Source organism: Arachis duranensis, chromosome 3, assembly GCF_000817695.3.
Source record: "Arachis duranensis cultivar V14167 chromosome 3, aradu.V14167.gnm2.J7QH, whole genome shotgun sequence".
In the NCBI taxonomy this organism is placed as follows: domain Eukaryota; kingdom Viridiplantae; phylum Streptophyta; class Magnoliopsida; order Fabales; family Fabaceae; genus Arachis; species Arachis duranensis.
The window spans coordinates 27,725,478-27,745,727 of record NC_029774.3 but is presented as its reverse complement, the minus strand read 5'-3'; the positions used below and the strand labels follow the sequence as shown (position 1 = coordinate 27,745,727).

Here is a 20,250-nt window from a genome sequence, read left to right as displayed (position 1 = left end):
AATCCATGAGGACCACTTCCATGAGATTGTGAGCAAGAAGCGGGTGATTCCAGAGGTCCGATTTGATTTGTAACCGGATGTGTATCTAGAAATCAGGGAGCAGATTCTGAGGAAGGGTTAGAAGTTCCTGTATAACCCTATGACTAATGTAGGCATTCTGATGATCAGGGAGTTTTATGCTAATGCTTGGGTGACCTACAAGCATATCAAGGACGTGAATCCTGAGTTCAAGACCTGGCGTACTATGCTTCGAGGGAGGATCTTAGAGTTTGGGCTAGAGAGAGTGAGGGAGATACTTCAGTTACCACCATCCAGAGAGGACCCCCACTCTTATTCTCATAGGCTCACTAATGATCAGAGCTTGGACCAGATCCTCACTGATATATGCCTCTCCAAAGTACAGTGGAGAAGAGATGCTAGAGGTCAGCCATACCAGCTGGAAAGGATGATCTGAAGCCAGTTGGCTAGGGGGTGGTTGGAGTTCATTCAGCGCTCCATCATCACTATGAGTAACCGGTCCGAGGTTAGTATTAACCGAGCTATGATGATTCACTGCATCATGCTCGGGAATAAGGTGGAGGTACATCGTGTGATCTCTCTAGAGTTGTACGACATAGCCGCAAAGGCCTCCACTTCTGCTAGGTTGGCCTTTCTTCACCTCATCTTCTGCCTGTGTGAGGCTGATCACGTCCGCATTGAGCGAGACACCCCTATTGACATCGACAGGCCGATCACTAGGAGGGGTATGGAGTATGCCAAGGAGCTTGGGTGAGCACCGCCTCAGGAGCCAGTTCCCCCTCCACGGCCGGAGCAACCTGAGATGCCTCAGGGATCTTATTTTCTCCTTCATGACTATTGGGATCAGTTGACAGCATCTATTGGGCAGCTGACTTCTTTTGTTGACCAGCTGAGGATGGAGCATCGGAATCACTCAGCCCTCCTTCGTCAGCTAGTGGAGGAACAGCAGAGTCAGAAGCAAGAATTTGAGGAGCTGAGACGCTGGAGAGGATTTTCGGGAGGAAGCATCCACCAGGACTGAGGTGGTTGAGTTTCATTATCTGCTGCTCTACTTATTTTCTGTCTTTCAGTATGATTTTCATGTTTCCTGTTATCTGTTTAAAGCTTTTGCATGATCATTAGTAGTGTCTTATTGCTTTCTAGTATAGTTATTTATTTTGATATTCTATGTTTAGTTTAAAAAATGTCTCATGTATTGCTCACTGAGTTTGAAAAATAAAAAATAAAGAAAAGAAGTAGTAAAATGCATAAGACTTGAGTTATATATATTTTGAGTGTTCTGGTTATTTTGATGTGGTAGTATGGTGCACAAAATTGCAATCACACTTTTGCAACTCTGCACAACTAACCATCAAGTGCACTGGGTCGTCCAAGTAATAAAATCTTACGCGAGTAAGGGTCGATCCCATAGAGATTGTCAGTTTGAAGCAAGCTATGGTCATCCTGTAAATCTTAGTCAGATGGATTCAAATGGTTATGAGATTTTGATAATTAAAGATAAATAAGATGTAAATTAAAATAAAGGTACTTATGTAATCCATTGGTGGGAATTTCAGATAAGCGTTTGAAGATGCTTTGTTGCTTCTGAAGCTCTGCTTTCCTATTGTCTTCATCCAATCATGCGTGCTCCCTTCCATGGCAAGCTGTATGTTGGTGGGTCACCATTGTCAATGGCTACCATCTGTCCTCTCAATGAAAATGGTCCAGGTACGTTTCCGCACGGTTAATCATCTGTCGGTTCTCACTTGTGTCGGAATAGGATCTCTCTATCCTTTTGCACACTGTCACTGCGCCCAACATTCGCGAGTTTGAAGCTCGTCACAGTCATCCATTCCCCAATCCTACTCGGAATACCACAGACAAAGTTTAGACTTTTCGGATCTCAGGAATGCTGCCAATTGGTTCTAGCCTATACCACGAAGGTTCTAATCTCATGGTTTCGAATGCTCTGTATCAGGAGAGGCGAGTCAAATCCGTGGATCAGAGACCTAAGAGATTATACTCCGGCTATCGTCCAATGACTACGTTGAACATCATGTAGACCGCTTGTGGTTGTCAGGCACACGGATCTTGGCTAAGCGAGTAACGAAGATAGTTTGTGATTGTCACGGGTCACCCCTTCATTCTGACTTAACTGAATTAAGTACGAGAGTATATCTTGGAGAAGAAGTAGGTGTGAATTGAAAGAAAAATAATAGTACTTGCATTAATTCATGAAGAACAGCAGAGCTCCGCATCTTAATTTATGAGGTGTAGAAACTTCACCGTTGGAAAATACATAAGAGAGAAAGGTCTAGGCATGGTCGAATGGCCAGCCTCCCTCAAGGTGATCAAGAGATCAAAAGATGATCCAAAGATAAAATACAATAGTCAAAAGTGCTATTTATACTAAACTAGTTACTAGGGTTTACAGAAAATAAGTAACTAAGTGCAGATAGTGCATAAATCCACTTCTGGGGCCCACTTGATGTGTGTTTGGACTGAGCTTTAAAGCTTTCACGTGCATAGGCCATTCTTGGAGTTAAACTCCAGCTTGGATGCCAGTTTGGGGGTTTAACTCCAGTTCTGGTTCCAGTTCCGGCATTTAACGCCAGAAAAGGGTCTCTGGTGGGCGTTTGGATGCCAGTTTGGACCATCAAATCTCGGGCAAAGTATGCACTATTATACATTGCTGGAAAGCCCAAGATGTCTACTTTCCAACGCAATTAAGAGCGCGCCAATTAGGCCTCTGTAGCTCAAGAAAATTTACTTTGAGTGTAGGAGGGTCAAAATTCAACAGCATCTGCAGTCCTTTCTCAGCCTCTGAATCAGACTTTTGCTCAGGTCCCTCAATTTCAATCAAAAAATACCTGAAATGACAGAAAAACACACAAATTCATAGTAAAGTCTAGAAATGTGATTTTTGCATAAAAACTAATAAAAATATACTAAAAAATAACTAAAACATACTAAAAACTACCTAAAAATAATGCCAAAAAGCGTATAAATTATCCACCCATCACAACACCAAACTTAAATTGTTGCTTGTCCCCAAGAAACCAAAAACAAAAATAAGATAAAAAGAAGAGAATATACCATAAATTTCAAAATATCAATGAAGCTTAGTTCTAATTAGATGAGCGGGACTAGTAGCTTTTTGCTTTTGAACAGTTTTGGTATCTCACTTTATCCTTTGAAGTTCAGAATGATTGGCATCCATAGGAACTCAAAATTCAGATAGTTTTATTGATTCTCCTTGTTTAGTATGTTGATTCTTGAACACAGCTACTTATGAGTCTTGGCCGTGACCCTAAGCATCTTGTTTTCCAGTATTACCACTGGATACATAAATGCCACAGATACATAACTGGGTGAACCTTTTCAGATTGTGACTCAGCTTTGCTAGAGTCTCTAGTTAGAGGTGTCCAGAGTTTTTAAGCACACTATTTTTCTTTGGATCACGACTTTAACCACTCAGTCCCAAGTTTTTCACTTGGACCTTCATGACACAAGCACATGGTTAGGGACAGCTTGATTTAGCCGCTTAGGCCAGGATTTTATTCCTTTGGGCCCTCCTATCCACTGATTCTCAAAGCCTTAGATCCTCTTTATCCTTGCCTTTTAGTTTAAAGAGTTACTGGCTTTTTGCTCTTGCTTTTTGGTTTAAAGAGCTATTGGCTTTTTCTGCTTGCTTTTTCTTTTTTCTTTATTTTTTGCCATTTTTTCGCAAGCTTTGTGTTTTTCACTGTTTTTTCTTGCTTCAAGAATCAATTTTATGATTTTTTAGATTATCAATAACATATCTCTTTTTTATTATTCTTTCAAGAGCCAATAATTTTAACATTCATATACTTCACTATAAAAAATATGCACTGTTCAAGCATTCATTCAGAAAACAAAAAGTATTGCCACCACATCAAAATAATTAAACTATTTTCAAGATAGAATTCAAAATTCATGTACTTCTTGTTCTTTTGCAAATAGAAACATTTTTCATTTAAGAAAGGTGAAGGATTCATAGAACATTCATAGCTTTAAGACATAGACACTAAACACTAATGATCATGTAATAAAGACACAAACATAGACAAAACATAAAGCATAAAAACCGAAAAATAGAAAAATAAGAACAAAGAAATTAAAGAACGGGTCCACCTTAGTGACGGAGGCTAGTTCTTCCTCTTGAAGATCCTATGGAGTGCTTGAGCTCCTCAATTTCTCTTGCCTTTGTTGCTCCTCCTCATGGCCCTTTTGTCCTCTCTAATTTCATGGAGGATAATGGAGTGCTCTTGGTGCTCCATCCTTAGTTGCTCCATATTGAAACTCAAATCTCCTAAAGAGGTGTTGAGTTGCTCCCAATAGTTGTGTGGAGAAAAATGTATCCCTTGAGGCATCTCAAGGATTTCTTGATGAGGAACTTCCTCATGTTCTTGCTGAGGTCCATGAATAGGCTCTCTTGTTTGCTCCATCCTCTTTTTAGTTATGGGCTTGTCCTCTTCAATGAAGATGTCTTCCTCTATGGCAATTTCGGCTGAATTGCATAGGTGACAGATGAGATGAGGAAAGGCTAACCTTGCCAAAGTGGAGGGCTTGTCAGCCACCTTGTATAGTTCTAGAGGTATGATCTCATGAACTTCCACTTCCTCTCCAATAATCATGATACTATGGATCATGATAGCCCGATCCACAGTTACTTCAGACCGGTTGCTAGTAGGAATGATAGAGCGTTGGATGAACTCCAACCATCCTCTAGCCACGAGTTTGAGGTCATGCCTTCTCAGTTGAACCGGCTTGTCTTAGGAGTCTCTCTTCCATTGGCTCCTTCCACACAGATGTCCATGAGGACTTGGTTCAACCTTTGATCAAAGTTGACCCTTCTAGTGAAAGGATGAGGATCTCCTTGCATCATTGGCAAGTTAAATGTCAACCTCATGGTTTTTGGACTGAAATCCAAGTATTTCACTCGAACCATTGTGAGCCAATTCTTTGGGTTTGGGTTCATACTTTGATCATGGTTCTTAGTGATCCATGCATTAGCATAGAACTCTTGAACCATCCAGATTTCGACTTGTTGGATGGGGTTGGTGAGAACTTCCCAACCTCTTCTTCGCATTTCACGTCGGATCTCTGGATATTCACTCTTTTTTAGCATGAAGGGGACCTCGGGGATCACCTTTTTCTTGGCCACAACTTCATAGAAGTGGTCTTGATAGACCTTTGAAATGAATCTTTCCATCTCCCATGACTCAGAGGTGGAAGCAACTGCCTTCCCTTTCCTCTTTCTAGAGGTTTCTCAGCCTTAGGTGCCATTAATGGTTATGAAAAAGCAAAAAGCAGAGCTTTTTCCCACACCAAAATTAAAAGGTTTGCTCGTTCTCGAGCAAAAGAAGAAAGAAGGGAGTAGAAGAAGAAGAAATGGAGGAGATGGAAGTGTATGAGTGGTTCGGCCAAGGGGGGGTGAAGAAGTGTTTGTGATGTTTGAAATTGAGGGTGGTAAGGAGGGGTATTTATAGGGTAAGGGAGAGAGGGGATCCGTGTGAGAATGGTGGGCTTTGGAAGGAAATGTTTTGAATTTAAATGGTGAGGTAGGTGGGGTTTTATGAGGGGTTTTTGGGGAAGAGTGGATGGATGTGAGTAGTGGAGAGATTATGGGAAAGAGGATAGGATTTGATAGGTGAATGATGTTTGGAGAAGAGTGTTATGGAAAGGTGTGAAGAAGAGAGTGTGAGTTGGGGTAGGTGGGGATCTTGTGGGGTCCACAGATCCTGAGGTGTCAAGGATTTCTCATCCCTGCACCTTTCTGGCATTTAAACGCCCTCTGTGTGCCATTTCTGGTGTTAAATGCCAGGTTGATGCTCCTTTCTGTCGTTAAACGCCAGTCTGGCTGCCAATTCTGGCGTTTAACGCCCAGAATGCTGCCAGACTGGGTGTTAAACGCCCATTCTGCTACCCTTACTGGCGTTTAATGCCAGCCAGACACCAAACACCCTTTTCTGGTGTTAAACGCCAGTCTGGCTACCAATTCTTGCATTTAACGCCCGGAATGCTGCTATTTTGGGCGTTAAACACCCATTTTGCTATCCTTAGTGGCGTTTAAATGCCAGTAAGCTCGTCCTCTAGGGTGTGCTAGTTTTTATGCTATTTTTTATTCTGCTTTAATTCTGCAGCTATTTTTTTTACTCTACATGATCATCAATCTAAAGAAAACATAGACTAACACTAGAAAAATGAGAAAGTAATTAATATAGATAAATAAGATTGGGTTGCCTCCCAATAAGCGCTTCTTTAATGCCAATAGCTTGACAGGAAGCTCTTACAGAGCTTCACAAGTGCTTAGAGCATGATTGTGGCCTCCCAACACCAAACTTAAAGTTTGAATGTGGGGGCTCTGTTTGACTTTGTATGGAGAGAATAGGATGAAGCTTTTCATGTTTCATCTCCATGTTTACAGGAGAAGATCCTTGAGCCTTAAACACACGGTAGTCCTCATTCAATTGAAGGACTAACTCTCCTCTGTCCACATCAATCACAACCTTTGCTGTGGCTATGAAGGATCTTCCAAGGATGATGGATTCATCCTCCTCCTTCCCAGTGTCTAAGATTATGAAGTCAGCAGGGATGTAGATGCCTTCAACCTTCACTAAGACATCCTCTACAAGTCCATAAGCCTTTTTCATTGATTTGTCTGCCATCTCTAGTGAGATTCTTTCAGTTTGTACCTCAAAGATCCCTAGTTTCTCCATTACAGAGAGTGGCATGAGGTTTATACCTGACCTTAGGTCACACAGAGCCTTCTCAAAGGTCACGGTGCCTATAGTACAAGGTATTAAGAACCTTCTGGGATCCGGTTTCTTCTGAGGTATTTTCAGCTGAACCAAGGCATTCAGTTCATTAATGAGCAATGGAGGTTCATCCTCTTAAGTCTCATTACCAAATAACTTGGCATTCAGCTTCATGATTACTCCTAGATATCGAGCAACTTGCTCTTCAACAATATCTTCATCCTCTTTAGAGGAAGAATACTCATCAGAGCTCATGAATGGCAATAATAAGTTCAATGGAATCTCTATGGTCTCTGTATGAGCCTCAGATTCCTTTGGTTTCCCGTTAGGGAACTTCTTAGTGGTCAGTGGACGTCCAGTTAGGTCTTCCTCACTAGAGATCACTGCCTCTTTCTCCTCTGTAGATTTGGCCATTTTGGTTATCTTGATGGCCTTGCACTCTCTCTTTGGATTCTCTTCTGTATTGCTTGGGAGAGTACTAGGAGGAGTTTCAGTAACTCTTTTACTCAGCTGACCCACTTGTGCCTCCAAATTTCTGATGGAAGACCTTGTCTCAGTCATGAAACTGAGAGTGGCCTTAGATAGATCAGAGACTATGTTTGCTAAGCCGGAACGGCTCTACTGAGAATTTTTTGTCTGTTGTTGAGAAGAGGATGGAAAAGGCTTGCTATTGCCAAACCTATTTCTCCTACCATTATTATTATTGAAGCCTTGTTGAGGGTTCTGTTGATCCTTCCATGAGAAATTTGGATGATTTTTCCATGAAGGATTAGGTGTTTTCCTAGGGTTCTCCCATGTAAATCACCTCTTCCATTGTAAGATTCTCAGGGTCATAAGCTTCTCCTCCAGAGGAGGCTTCTTTAGTACTGCCAAATGCAGCTTGCAATCCAGTCAGATTCTGAGAAATCATATTGACTTGCTGAGTCAATATTTTGTTCTGAGCCAATATGGCATTCAGAGTATCAATTTCAAGAACTCCTTTCTTCTGAGTCATCCCATTATTCATAAGATTTCTTTCAGAAGTGTACATGAACTGGTTATTTGTAACCATCTCAATGAGTTCCTGGGCTTCTGCAGGTATTTTCAGATGAAGAGATCCACCAGCAGAATGGTCCAATGACATCTTGGACAATTCAGACCGACCATCATAGAATATACATATGATGCTCCATTCTGGAAGCATGTCAGAAGGACACTTTTTGGTTAATTGCTTGTATCTTTCCCAAGCTTCATAGAGAGATTCACCTTCCTTCTGTCTGAAGGTTTGGACTTCCACTCTAAGCTTGCTCATCTTTTGAAGTGGAAAGAATTTGGTCAAGAAAGCACTAACCAACTTATCCCAAGAGTTTAGAGTTTCTCTAGGTTGTGAGTCCAACCATATCCTAGCTCTGTCTCTTACAGCAAAGGGGAAAAGTATAAGTCTGTAGACCTCGGGATCAACCCCATTGGTCTTAACAATATCACAGATCTGTAAGAATTCAGCTAAGAACTGATGAGGATCTTTTGATGGAAGTCCATGAAACTTGCAATTCTGCTGCATTAGAGAAACTAATTGAGGCTTAAGCTCAAAATTGTTTGCTCCAATGGCAGGAATTGAGATGCTTCTTCCATAGAAGTTGGAAGTTGGTGCAGTATAGTCACCAAGCATCTTTCTTGCATCTCTAGCATTGTTGTTGGGTTTGGCTGCCATGTCTGCTTCTTTTTCAAAATTTTCTGTAAGGTCCTCTCCGGAGTGTTGTGCTTTAGCTTCTCTTAGCTTCCTCTTCAGAGTCCTTTCAGGTTCAGGATCAGCCTCAACAAGAATGTCCTTATCCTTGTTCCTACTTATGAAAAAGAAGAGAACAAAGAGAGTAGTGGAATCCTCTATGTCACAGTATAGAGATTCCTTGAGGTGACAAAGGAACAGAAGAATAGAAGAATGAGATAGAGAGAAGAGATGAGTAATTTGAACAGAGAGAAGAGAGAGGGGTCCGAATTATGAGTAGAAGAGAAGTGTTAGCAAATAAATAGAGAGAGATGAGAGAGAGTATTCAAATTTTAAAAGAGGGAAAAGGAAAATATTTTTATTTTTATTTAATTAATTAAGTTAGTTTCAAAAATTTGAAAAAGAAATACAATAAAATTCAAAACTAAAACAATTAGTTAATTAAAAAGATTTTTGAAAAAGTGGTTAGTGATTTTCAAAAATTGGAAGTGGAAAAGTAGTTAGGTGGTTTTGAAAAAGATAAGAAATAGTAAACTTTTTAAATTAAAACAGACAAGTCAAGTAGTTAGTTGAAAAGGATTTGAAAATAATTTTGAAAAGATAAAAAGTTAGAAAAAGATTTTGAAATTAAAATTTTAAAAAGATATGATTGAGATTTATTTTGAAAAAGAATTGAAAAAAATTAAAAAGATTTGATTTTTAAAATTAAAGTTGATGACTTGACTAACAAGAAACTAAAAGATATGATTCTAGAATTTAAAGATTGAACCTTTCTTAACAAGAAAGTAACAAACTTGAAAATTTTGAACCAAAACATTAATTATTAGCAAGGATTTTTGAAAATATGAGATAAGGTTAAGAAAAAGATTTTTGAAAAATTAGTTTGAAAATTTTCAAAAACATAAAAAAATTGAAAGATGAATGTTTAAAATATGTTTGATGCAAAAAGTTATGAATTAAAACATGAAAAATTGAAAAAAATTCAAATTGGAAACAAAATTACCTCCCTTGTGTCATCCTGGCGTTAAACGCCCAGAATACTATCCATTCTGGCGTTTAACGCCCACTTGGCTACCTCTTTGGGCGTTTAATGGCCAGCCAAATACCTTGGCTGGCGTTAAATGCCAGGAATCTGGGTATTTTTCTAAACGCCCAGAATGCTGCCATTTCTGGCGTTAAACGCCCAGAATGCTGCCCATTCTGGCGTTTAACGCCGAAAATGATACCTTTATTGGTGTTAAACACCCAGAATGATAACCATTCTGGTGTTTAACACCCAAAATGCCTCTTTACTGGTATTTTAACGCCAGTGAGCTCTTTTTCTCTGTGTTTCCTCTGCTTTATGTTCTGATCCTTCATTTCTCTGTATTATTTACTGAAAAGATATAAATTTTTTTTATTTGAAATTTTGACTTGACTAACAAGAAACAACTAAATTTTAAAATTTTTTTTACCAAGTTAACTCAAAATTTCAAAAATTATGAGAAGAAAAAGGAAAAGATATTTTTTTGATTTTTGAATTTTTAATGAGGAGAGAGAAAAATAACAAAATGAATCAAAACATAAAAATTTAAGATCAAAACAAATAATGCATGCAAGAACACTTTGAATGTCAAGATGAACACCAAGAACACTTTGAAGATCATGATGAACATCAAGAGCATATTTTTGAAAATATTTAAGAAAAGAAAGACATGCATGACACCAAATTTAAAATTTGACACTAGACTCAAACAAGAAACACAATTTTTTTGGTTTTAATGATTTTATTAATTTTTTTGTATTTTTTGAAAATAAAAATAAAAAATCTTAAACATAAAATAAAATTACCCAATCTAAGCAACAAGATGAACCGTCAGTTGTCCAAACTCGAACAATCCCCGGCAACGGCGCCAAGAACTTGGTGCACGAAATTGCAATCACACTTTTGCAACTCCGCACAACTAACCAGCAAGTGCACTGGGTCGTCCAAATAATAAAACCTTACGCGAGTAAGGGTTGATCCCACAGAGATTGTCGGCTTGAAACAAGCTATGGTCATCCTGTAAATCTTAGTCAGGTGGATTCAAATGGTTATGAGGTTTGGATAATTAAAAGATAAATAAGACGTAAATTAAAATAAAGGTACTTATGTAATCCATTGGTGGGAATTTTAGATAAGCGTTTGGAGATGCTTTGTTGCTTCTGAACCTCAACTTTCCTATTGTCTTCATCCAATCATGCGTGCTCCCTTCCATGGCAAGCTGTATGTTAGTAGGTCACCGTTGTCAATGGCTACCATCCATCCTCTCAGTGAAAATGGTCCAGGTACATTTCCGCACGGCTAATCATCTGTCGGTTCTCACTTGTGTCGGAATAGGATCTCTCTATCCTTTTGCACACTGTCATTGTGCCCAACATTCGTGAGTTTGAAGCTCGTCACAGTCATCCCTTCCCTGATCCTACTCAGAATATCACAGATAAGGTTTAGACTTTCCGGATCTCAGGAATGCTGCCAATTGGTTCTAGCCTATACCACGAAGGTTCTAATCTCATGGTTTCGAATGCTCTGTTGTCAGGAGAGATGAGTCAAATCCGTGGATCAGAGACCCAAGAGATTATACTCCGGCTGTCGTCCAATGACTACGTTGAACATCATGTAGATCGCTTATGGTTGTCAGGCACGCGGATCTTGGCTAAGCGAGTAACGAATTAAGTACGAGAGTATATCTTGGAGAAGAAGTAGATGTGAATTGAAAGAAAAACAATAGTACTTGCATTAATTCATAAAGAACAGCAGAGCTCCGCACCTTAATCTCTGAGGTGTAGAAACTCCACCGTTGGAAAATACATAAGAGAGAAAGGTCTAGGCATGGCCGAATGGCCAGCCTCCCTTAAGGTGATCAAGAGATCAAAAGATGATCTAAAGATAAAATACAATAGTCAAAAGTGCTATTTATACTAAACTAGTTACTAGGATTTACAGAAAATAAGTAACTAAGTGCAGATAGTATAGAAATCCACTTCCGGGGCCCACTTGGTGTGTGTTTGGGCTGAGCTTTGAAGCTTTCACGTGCATAGGCCATTCTTGGAGTTAAACTCCAGCTTGGATGCCAGTTTGGGTGTTTAACTCCAGTTCTGGTGCCAGTTCTGGCGTTTAACGCCAGAAAAAGGTCTCTGGTGAGCGTTTGGACGCCAGTTTGGGCCATCAAATCTCAGGCAAAGTATGAAGTATTATACATTGATGAAAAGCCCAAGATGTCTATTTTCTAACGCAATTAAGAGCGCGCCAATTGGGCTTCTGTAGCTCCAGAAAATCCACTTCAAGTACAGGGGGTCAGAATCCAACAGCATCTGCAGTCCTTTCTCAGCTTTTGAATCAGACTTTTGCTCAGGTCACTCAATTTCATCTAGAAAATATCTAAAATTACAGAAAAATACACAAACTCATAGTAAAGTCCAGAAATGTGATTTTTGCATAAAAACTAATAAAAATATACTAAAAATTAACTAAAACATACTAAAAACTACCTAAAAACAATGCCAAAAAGCGTATAAATTATCCGCTCATCATAGTATTATCTATAATTTTGAATGTATGAACTAAACAGTGCATAATTGATATTAAAGTTAAGAGTGTTGACTCCCGAGGTACAGGAACTTGGAGAAATATTATGGATTCTCTAAAGTAAGTAAGAAATTGGTCCTTGAAGCAAAATAAACAGCAAAAAAAAAGTCCAAAACTTTGAGCATCAATGGTTAGGAAGGTCAAACATAATTAAAAGCTCAAAGAGTTATTTTTCTAACCATATGCTTGTGGTGTAAATGTGTTAAGTAACCCTTGAGACATAGCATTAAGAGTCGAGACCAAATGCAATTACAGAGTATGCCAAAGGCTTTGAGTACCACTGATTGGGAGAAATTAAAAGAAAAATTAGACTTTAAAAACTCCCTAGTTAAGTGCTTATGGTGTTTTTGTATCAAGATAAACTTGACACAAAACATTTAAAGTCACGGCTAGACCTAAGGTGCAAAGCACCAAAGAAAAGAAAGGAAAAAGCTACGTTCAAGGATCAATCAAAGCTTAAAGAATAAAAGAATGCATAATATCATTCGAGTTTTAGTTCTGAAGGATATCAATATTTCTGAGCTTCAAAGGATAATGAGATGCCAAACCTATTAGAATCACAGTACCATCAACCCCACTCAGTAATTGGACAAGAGCTTAAATGAACACTCAAGTCTAGGCATTTTCTCTTGTCAATCCTATACTATTTTTAGTTGCTTAAAGACAACCAACAATTCAAGTTTGGTGTTGTGATGCGTGAGCATCTTTTCCTTATTTTCTATTTATTTTAAGTTAGAACTTAATGAGTTTTGATCTTATTTTAGTGTTTGGAACCTCTTTGGATGCTACTTTGAGTTGCTTTGATATTTTAATTATTTCAGGTGAAATTCGGATCAGTTTGGCAGAGTTTGTATGCAAGAAGAGAAGAAGAATTCGAATCTGCCAAGCTGGCGCTAAACGCGGACCTGGGCATTTAGCGCCAGCAACTCAGCAGCGTCAGGAAGCTTTCTGCCTACTAGGACACTAAATGCCAAGCCTAGCATTTAGCTCCAGCAAGCCAAAGACGAATGGGAGCTTTCTGCCCACAAGGAAGCTAAACACTGGATCTGGCATTTAGCGCCAATGATCCGATCACATTCTCACTAATGAAGCATCTTTAGTTGGATTTATCTTTTAATTACTCTATTTTATTTTATTTTAGTTATTTTTAATTACAAACAAAATTTTTTAGGTTTAGAATTTATTATCTTATTTTTAGTTTCAAATCAAATTAGGTTAGATATAAAAGGGAAACAATTCAGCCTTCGGGGGGATCTCTCTCATCCGCACTTTCACATTTTCTGAACCCTAGTTTTCTCTCTGAGTCATGAGCCACTAAACCTCCTTGGTTAATGTTAGGAGCGCTGTTTATTTCTATGTATTAAAACTATTATCATTCTATGTTAATTAATGTATTGATTCAATTTCAAGGATTACTTTCGTTCTTCATCTTATGAATCTAGATAGATCGAAAAAATAACCCTTATTCTATATGTGTTCTTGTGATTCTTGTAAGAGTTATGTCACTTGAACACTAACTTGAAAATAAATTCCTCTTAGCTAATAAACTAGAATTAAATCTAACCTTCTAATCTATATTAAGTGAACAAGACATTGGCGGTCGTGATCTTTTTTAGCTTCCATTCCAAAACGATATCGTATTTCATTATGCCATGTTAGCACTTAACCGTACATGTCAGCACTGTGTTAACGATCATCCAATTAGAGACCAACAGAGATTTATATTTTGCAACTTAAAAGAATTTATTTAATTATTTTAAAAAATAAAAACACGTTGAAAATTTTAAAAACCATTTTAGACATTACTTCTAATATATATTATATTATATTATATTATATTATTATTGAGAAAGTATTATAAAATCTCAATTATAATGAGATACACATTAAAAATATTAATAAAGATATGTTATTCTCTCTATTTTATTTTTATATTTACTTCTCTTCTCTATTTATTTATTTTATAACCATCAATATTATTGGAAATTTCAAAAGCAAATTCTATAAAAAGTTACTGCATGAAAAAGAATATGATCACATATTTATTCATCCTGCTATCTACACATTGACCCCTATGACATACATTCACCGCCCACATCAACCCGCTATTTATTTACATAAACTTGTATCCTTCTTTTTAATCATGCTGGGAAGGGACGTCTTCTTCCCAGAGCCTCCTCAATGCAAGCTCTACCAAACGCAAGTAAAAAATAATGACTGGTCCTTCATTTGCAATTTCTATATCTGCAGAGAGCTCGCCTTTTATTTCCTCATTTTGCTCCTCTGCTTTGCTGATATCTGATGGACCTTCCGGTTGCACTTTCAGTCTTTGGATTACTTCTTCTGAAGTGCCACCAGCCTCAAAAGCAGCAACCACTGTAAACACAAAGACATATCAGAGTACACCACTTCATATCATCCAATCACCACCACAGTTTCTTTCAAATATCTTGGTTACATTTTCTGGTTGTGCAGCACTGCTCTAAATTAAACTAAATAAGATTTGTACCTCTTGATCTTTCAAAACCCATTTGTACAGCTTTTTCAATTGCAAAATCTGTTCCTTGTTTCTGTCTCTCTCTTTTCATGGACTCAATATCAGCCTTCATTCATGGCGGTGAGAGTCAGTAGAAATATATTTTAGTAATACGAATTTGTTAACACATAATACTAATAGTAACCTGTAAAGTAGAAATAGTTTCTGGATTTTTTAAATCATCCAATGCATTCAGCTTATAATTTTTATTTCTTTTAAGGGCTTCAGCCGCAAGCTCCTCACCAAACCTGCTATATTTAGCAGTATCAAATAGGACAAATATACTATTAGCTAGTGGACAAACCTGTCAAAATACAAATGTGCAATGATAATTATAAATTATATGCAACATAGCTGTTTGGGCTTGGATCCGAGATCTCGTCCCAATACTCGGTTAACATATCTCCTCTAAGTAAGGAATAAATACTTCTTGAACTCAATAATTTTGCTCCACAGGGAAGCTAGAGTCCATCATTCATCCTGTCCATGTTTAGGTATGTTAGAATCTTGAACTGTTGTTCAGATCAATAACCAATTGAACATAAATAGCTACTGAAAAGTTCTTGATATATATTATGCACTAGATATTTTGGTTTAAATTACAAGAATAACTGCTTCACATGTTACCAGATACCAGATTACCAACAATACATTTACAAAACATACTCGCCCAAAGGAAACCAATGCTTTCAATCTCTTTATATTCACAACTTTATTTGAAGGTGTCAACCCGTACAGCTTTCCCTCTCTGACGAAGGAAGCTATCAAGAAACATAGAAATACCTTCAAATTAGAAATTAATAAATATTAAGTGACACCCACCAAATTTTCTTTCTTCTCTGGCTATGATCATTGCATTTTTGCATTTCCTTTATTTCTTCCTCAATAAGGAAGTCAATGGCAACCCCCACATCTCCATTACACATTTTCAGTGCTCTATTTGCTTCATTTAGGGTGAAGCCAAAGCTTGCATCATCAAAGCTCATAAAAAGCATTATGGGGTCAACCGGGCCTTGATGCTGCCATAAAACGAAACATTGGTTTACAAGAAGAAATAAAAGGTATTTGACTAGCTCTTTCTCCCCTTATTTAAAAGAGAACACAGTGGTGTTTATATTAATCAATTACATCACACATGATAATTCCAGATGTAGAATTCTTAATGCTACTGATGGTTGAGCTTCAACTGGTCTTTATGATAGGAGTTCGGGAGAAGTAGGCTTTAAGCATTATAAATCGAAGTGGTGAGTATCTTTTTCTATTACATTGACCTTCAAAATCATAAATTGGGCCCAGTTTGCTTATAACTCAATTCCCCCTTTTCCAGTCAGTACAAGTAATGCCGTGATCAACAAGTTAATGTTGAAGTTTTTCCAGACATGATTATTTCAATATGTTATAGACAAACCTGGATAAATTTTACTTTTGCAGAAAGTAATGCTTTTCTTGATTTCTCTATCTGGCCACTATGATATGCCACAACCCCTTCAAGCAAATCTAGTCTCAAATGCCTATTTACAGAGTACCTTAAATTAATCTCATTTTATAATTTCTAAGGAAAAAGAAGCTGGAAGATATACATAAGCAACTCACAGTTTTTCTAATTGTCTGCGGCAAACAGATTTCTTCACTTGATCGCGTTCAATTCCTGTTCTAGCTATCTCAAGACGCTTTCCTGCATCCGAGAGCAACCTGATGTCTCCTTTCATAAAGTAGCACCACACCATGTTTATGTGCAGAATCGGAACAATATAAATAAGCTGAGATGACAGAGACAGGAAGGATTTCCAATTCAGAATGAGAATATGTAGAGGGAAATACTTAAAAAGGATCAATGGGAAATAATTACATAGTGATGTTAAACAATGTTTCCATGGTAATATATTAAAAGTTGCTAATCATTTTGCTTCAAATGAAACCCCATCTACTCAATCTTTTCCTAAATGATTGGAAGTTTTATTATAAATGCATATCTGCAACAAACTCACTGATCTGGTGTCCACAAAGTATAATCTAATGTCAATAATGCAGTTAAAAAGTGACACAAAAATCGCACTCTGTCATGGCTTGTCTTAAATGATAACTGGCAACTGAATTCTTTTATTTTCTCAATATATACTGAGTCACTCACCTTAATGAGATTTGGATCACAAATTGAGAATGCCTCCTACATAATAAAATAAGTCTTCAATGACGGAATTAATTGTATTGGGGAAACAACAAAAAGAAAAGAGAAAAGAAGTGAATGATTGAGTTAATATCTTTCAGGAAAAAGAAAAGTAACTTATTTCAACTGAGACGCCAATTTTTGCAGCTCCATAATAAATTCAACCATATTAATCAAAGAATCAATGGTGTTAAAATTTAAAAGTTCTATGCTACATATCAAATAAAGATTGCATTTTGCTCAGAAACTTCTTAGCCTATAACCTATATCCTAATGAAGGCAGATAATAAGAGAAGACAATACTCATGCGAAAATGTGCACTATGCTAATTTTGAACACACATTTGTAACCAATATACTGCTCTTGTTCATCAGGAACTGACCTCTCCTAAGCTAAGCACTTCTACTGCACTATTGTAAAGATCACATCCAATAAGCCTCACCGCTATTGCATGAAGCCTCACTCCCATCATTACTGCCCTGCCATATGAGAGCTTTAAGTACTTAAATGGTGGAAAAAGAATATGGGCTTTGACACCCGACATTCAAACAATTCATTATAGAAAGATGAAAATTCCCAAGATTAAATACCTATGCTCCATCTCAGAACTTATATGCACTAACTGTCCACTTTGATCTTCAGCTTCTCTGTTGAAGTCCTCAACAGGTATTAAACATGGATGCTTTTCCGCCATCACAATTGCAGCTCCCCTGTATTTTGCATAATATATTAGGATCATTTAGCATTCATTAGAATCATTTAGCACATCTGAATATGTATTATAAGATATTATATTTTTATTATTTCGATTCTCTTAGCACCTATAAATCCCCTTATCTATTGTATTATCTTACACAACTTGAATATACACAAATCTTTTCTCTGCTGCTCTCTCTTACCTTTCTAACAGCATCAAACGCAGCTAAGCTTCGGAAAAATAGTAATGCATTCAATGTAAAATAATAGATGAAAGTTTTGTTTGCTCAACAGGACAAACACCAAGAGATTGATCATTGCAGTTGGTGCAGAAGAAACATCACTGGAAATGCAGAGATGCTTCTCATTGTTTATGAATAATTAGACATCATGGATTAGCTTGAAAAATTAACAGCTCACTCAATTGCACAATTAGAATTGTGATAAAAGAAAGTGTATTCTAACTTGTATACAGCATGTTGATTAACGGTAATGCTATGGAGACAAAAAAAATCCAAAACTTGCTTTATTTAGAATTTATTAATTGTAACGACAATTAATAAATGTTAAATAAGGCAAGTTTGAGCCGTTTTGGCTGATTTTTTATTGTCTCCCAAACATGTCAAAGTTCCCGCTAAGACCACACATCCAACAATCAAGCGTTTGTCTTTACGATGAATCAAAATTAGATTGACAAGAAAAGAAACATTGTTATTCAGAAAATGTACTACATACTTTTTTTCAAACCCTTATTCCTCAATGGTGATTGACAATCCAGAAACCAGGTGTACAAACAAGAACTGTCAAAGATTCTCACATTACACAAGCTCAAGCACCAGTTTTGATTAGCTGTCATAACACATTATCTGCATTATGTGCCCAAAAAAGGAAAGAAAGAAAGAGGTAACAACACTGGGAGTCATGCACTTTTGATTAAGTTTATCAAAAGGTCTCTGCTCATTGCCTTGATCCATATTTCTCAGTTCGCACAAACAATTTGATAATGCATCATAGAAAAATTTTGGAACAAGGCTTGTATCCACCACAGTATTTAGTGATAGTCATATGACATCATAACAAGTAGCTTTACATATAGGATAAGAGGGAAAACAAAAGAAACCTATGTTCCAAAGCAAGAATTCATGCAGAGCAAAGAGGGGTTTCATAAATGTGGGACTCCCATTGAAGCAAAGAATTCAGTAATGAACAAGTTGGTTCCCTTGCAGGATAAAAAGTGGTATTCTTTGATTTTCTTGGTTCAGAGCTATTGTCTCCAGCAATGATTTTAATAAGGTTGATTTCTCTAACGGTGGTGTCAGTATCTAAAAGGAAATCATGATCAATTAATAAAATTTATCCAGCCTAGAAAATCGGACAGAAGGCATTCGATTTTAGATTTTAACCCGCACCAAAAAGCTTCGTGATCCTCTATTTTGCCAGTGATAGAATTAATAAAGCTTTAAATTATTGCTCTTTCAATCAAACCATACAACACAAGAAAATAAAATAAAATAGTTCCATTCCTTTCATCCTAATGAGGGCTTCTTTTCCGAGGCCAGCTACACAATTCAACTCTCAAGAATCATCCTTCAATCCTAACATTGAGTTAAAATCTTCCATGTCTACATTAGTCATCAAGATGGGCACGAAATGCCTAACATTGAGTTTGAAAATATCTATTTGGTAACAAGAGAGAAGACATGCGCAACTCTTAGGAGTAATCAAGAGTCGGAAAATCCCTAAACTTCTGAACAAAACAATTAAAGAAGAAAAAGAAGACATGATTGTGAGGGGTACCTGATTTCCTCAAGCCTACTAAAAAGTTCTTCTTCTCTTCTGAATGCGTCGCTTTCTTGAGGAGAGATGCGAGAGGCGAAGATCTTAGAGTTGATCTTGACGCCCAGACTGGCCAAGTTTCTGACGTCGCCGGCATCGGCATCGTCGTCCTTGAGGAGCATGCCGGCGAATGTGAGGTTGATGCAGTCAGGGGAGCAGTTGGCGCGCATGGCCACCTCTTCCCGGAGCTTTGGTACGGTCCAGGCGTCGACGGTGACGTCTTCCAGAACCCCCGACCAAGTCCCTCTAATCTTCAGTCTCGCCATCCCAAAAAACTTCAATCTGAAGGGGTTTTTTAGCAACGGGGATGATGATTCCTTGTTTACTTTTCTTATGCTTGGTGTTTACTGGGAGAGAATATCGGTTATTTGAAGGTGTAGTCCCAAGCTCGAACGGTGACATTTGTCCAACTTTTTTTCTGTGAAAATTTCCCGCGCAAACTGCAAGCATCAGATGTCGTTTGGTTAGTTGGTTTACTACCGACTTAACCGTATTCTTACTTTTTACTACCACCTTTTTTCAAAGGCTTAAAATTAACTAAGCACTTGATAGCAGATTATTAGCAGTAGTCAGTAGATGATGATGATGATAAGAACAACAACAAGACTAGTGTGTGTGTGTATATATATATATATATATTAAAATTGACTATTAATATATTTGTATTTTAATATATATTTTATATTAATAATTAAGTTTAATAATTAATTTAATATATATAGTATAAAATTAGTATATATTTTATACTAATAACTATATATATATATGACAAAGTTTACTTATAAAATTAATAAAAATATCTACATGTGTGTGTTTTGAGTAGGGGGTACATACAACTTCAAATGATCAAATCATTCAATTGAAGTGAACAGTAAAGGTGGCAGCCTTTTATCTCCTTAAATTTTAATTAAGAATTTAGTTAAT

The 20,250-nt window shown here is 37.2% G+C and overlaps 1 protein-coding gene and 1 non-coding gene across 2 annotated transcripts; one reads left to right on the top strand and one right to left on the bottom strand.

Moving 5' to 3' along the window:
• The first annotated feature begins 7,956 nt into the window (after positions 1-7,956).
• LOC127746232 (small nucleolar RNA R71) lies at positions 7,957-8,064 on the top strand. The gene has a single exon (XR_008007852.1). It is a non-coding gene; the product is annotated as a small nucleolar RNA R71 (small nucleolar RNA).
• A 6,066-nt stretch (positions 8,065-14,130) lies between these two features.
• LOC107478345 (uncharacterized) lies at positions 14,131-19,772 on the bottom strand. The gene is made up of 10 exons (XM_052258214.1): positions 19,288-19,772; positions 17,385-17,504; positions 17,177-17,273; positions 16,759-16,794; positions 16,221-16,387; positions 16,036-16,138; positions 15,446-15,646; positions 14,773-14,931; positions 14,601-14,694; positions 14,131-14,467 (listed from the first exon to the last, which is right to left on the bottom strand). Exons 1-10 carry the CDS (start codon positions 19,590-19,592, stop codon positions 14,229-14,231), a joined length of 1,521 nt encoding a protein of 506 aa, XP_052114174.1. The 5' UTR covers positions 19,593-19,772; the 3' UTR covers positions 14,131-14,228.
• Between the last annotated feature and the right edge of the window lie 478 nt (positions 19,773-20,250).

Coding starts and splice junctions, on each gene's coding strand:
- LOC107478345 (XM_052258214.1), bottom strand. CDS start 19,592: ATGGCGAGACTGAAGATTAGAGGGACTTGGTCGGGGGTTCTGGAAGAC. Junction 17,505..19,287: donor AGTAGGCTTGAGGAAATCAG/GTACCCCTCACA, acceptor TGCAAAATACAG/GGGAGCTGCAATTGTGATGG. Junction 14,695..14,772: donor AAACTATTTCTACTTTACAG/GTTACTATTAGT, acceptor CCATGAATGAAG/GCTGATATTGAGTCCATGAA.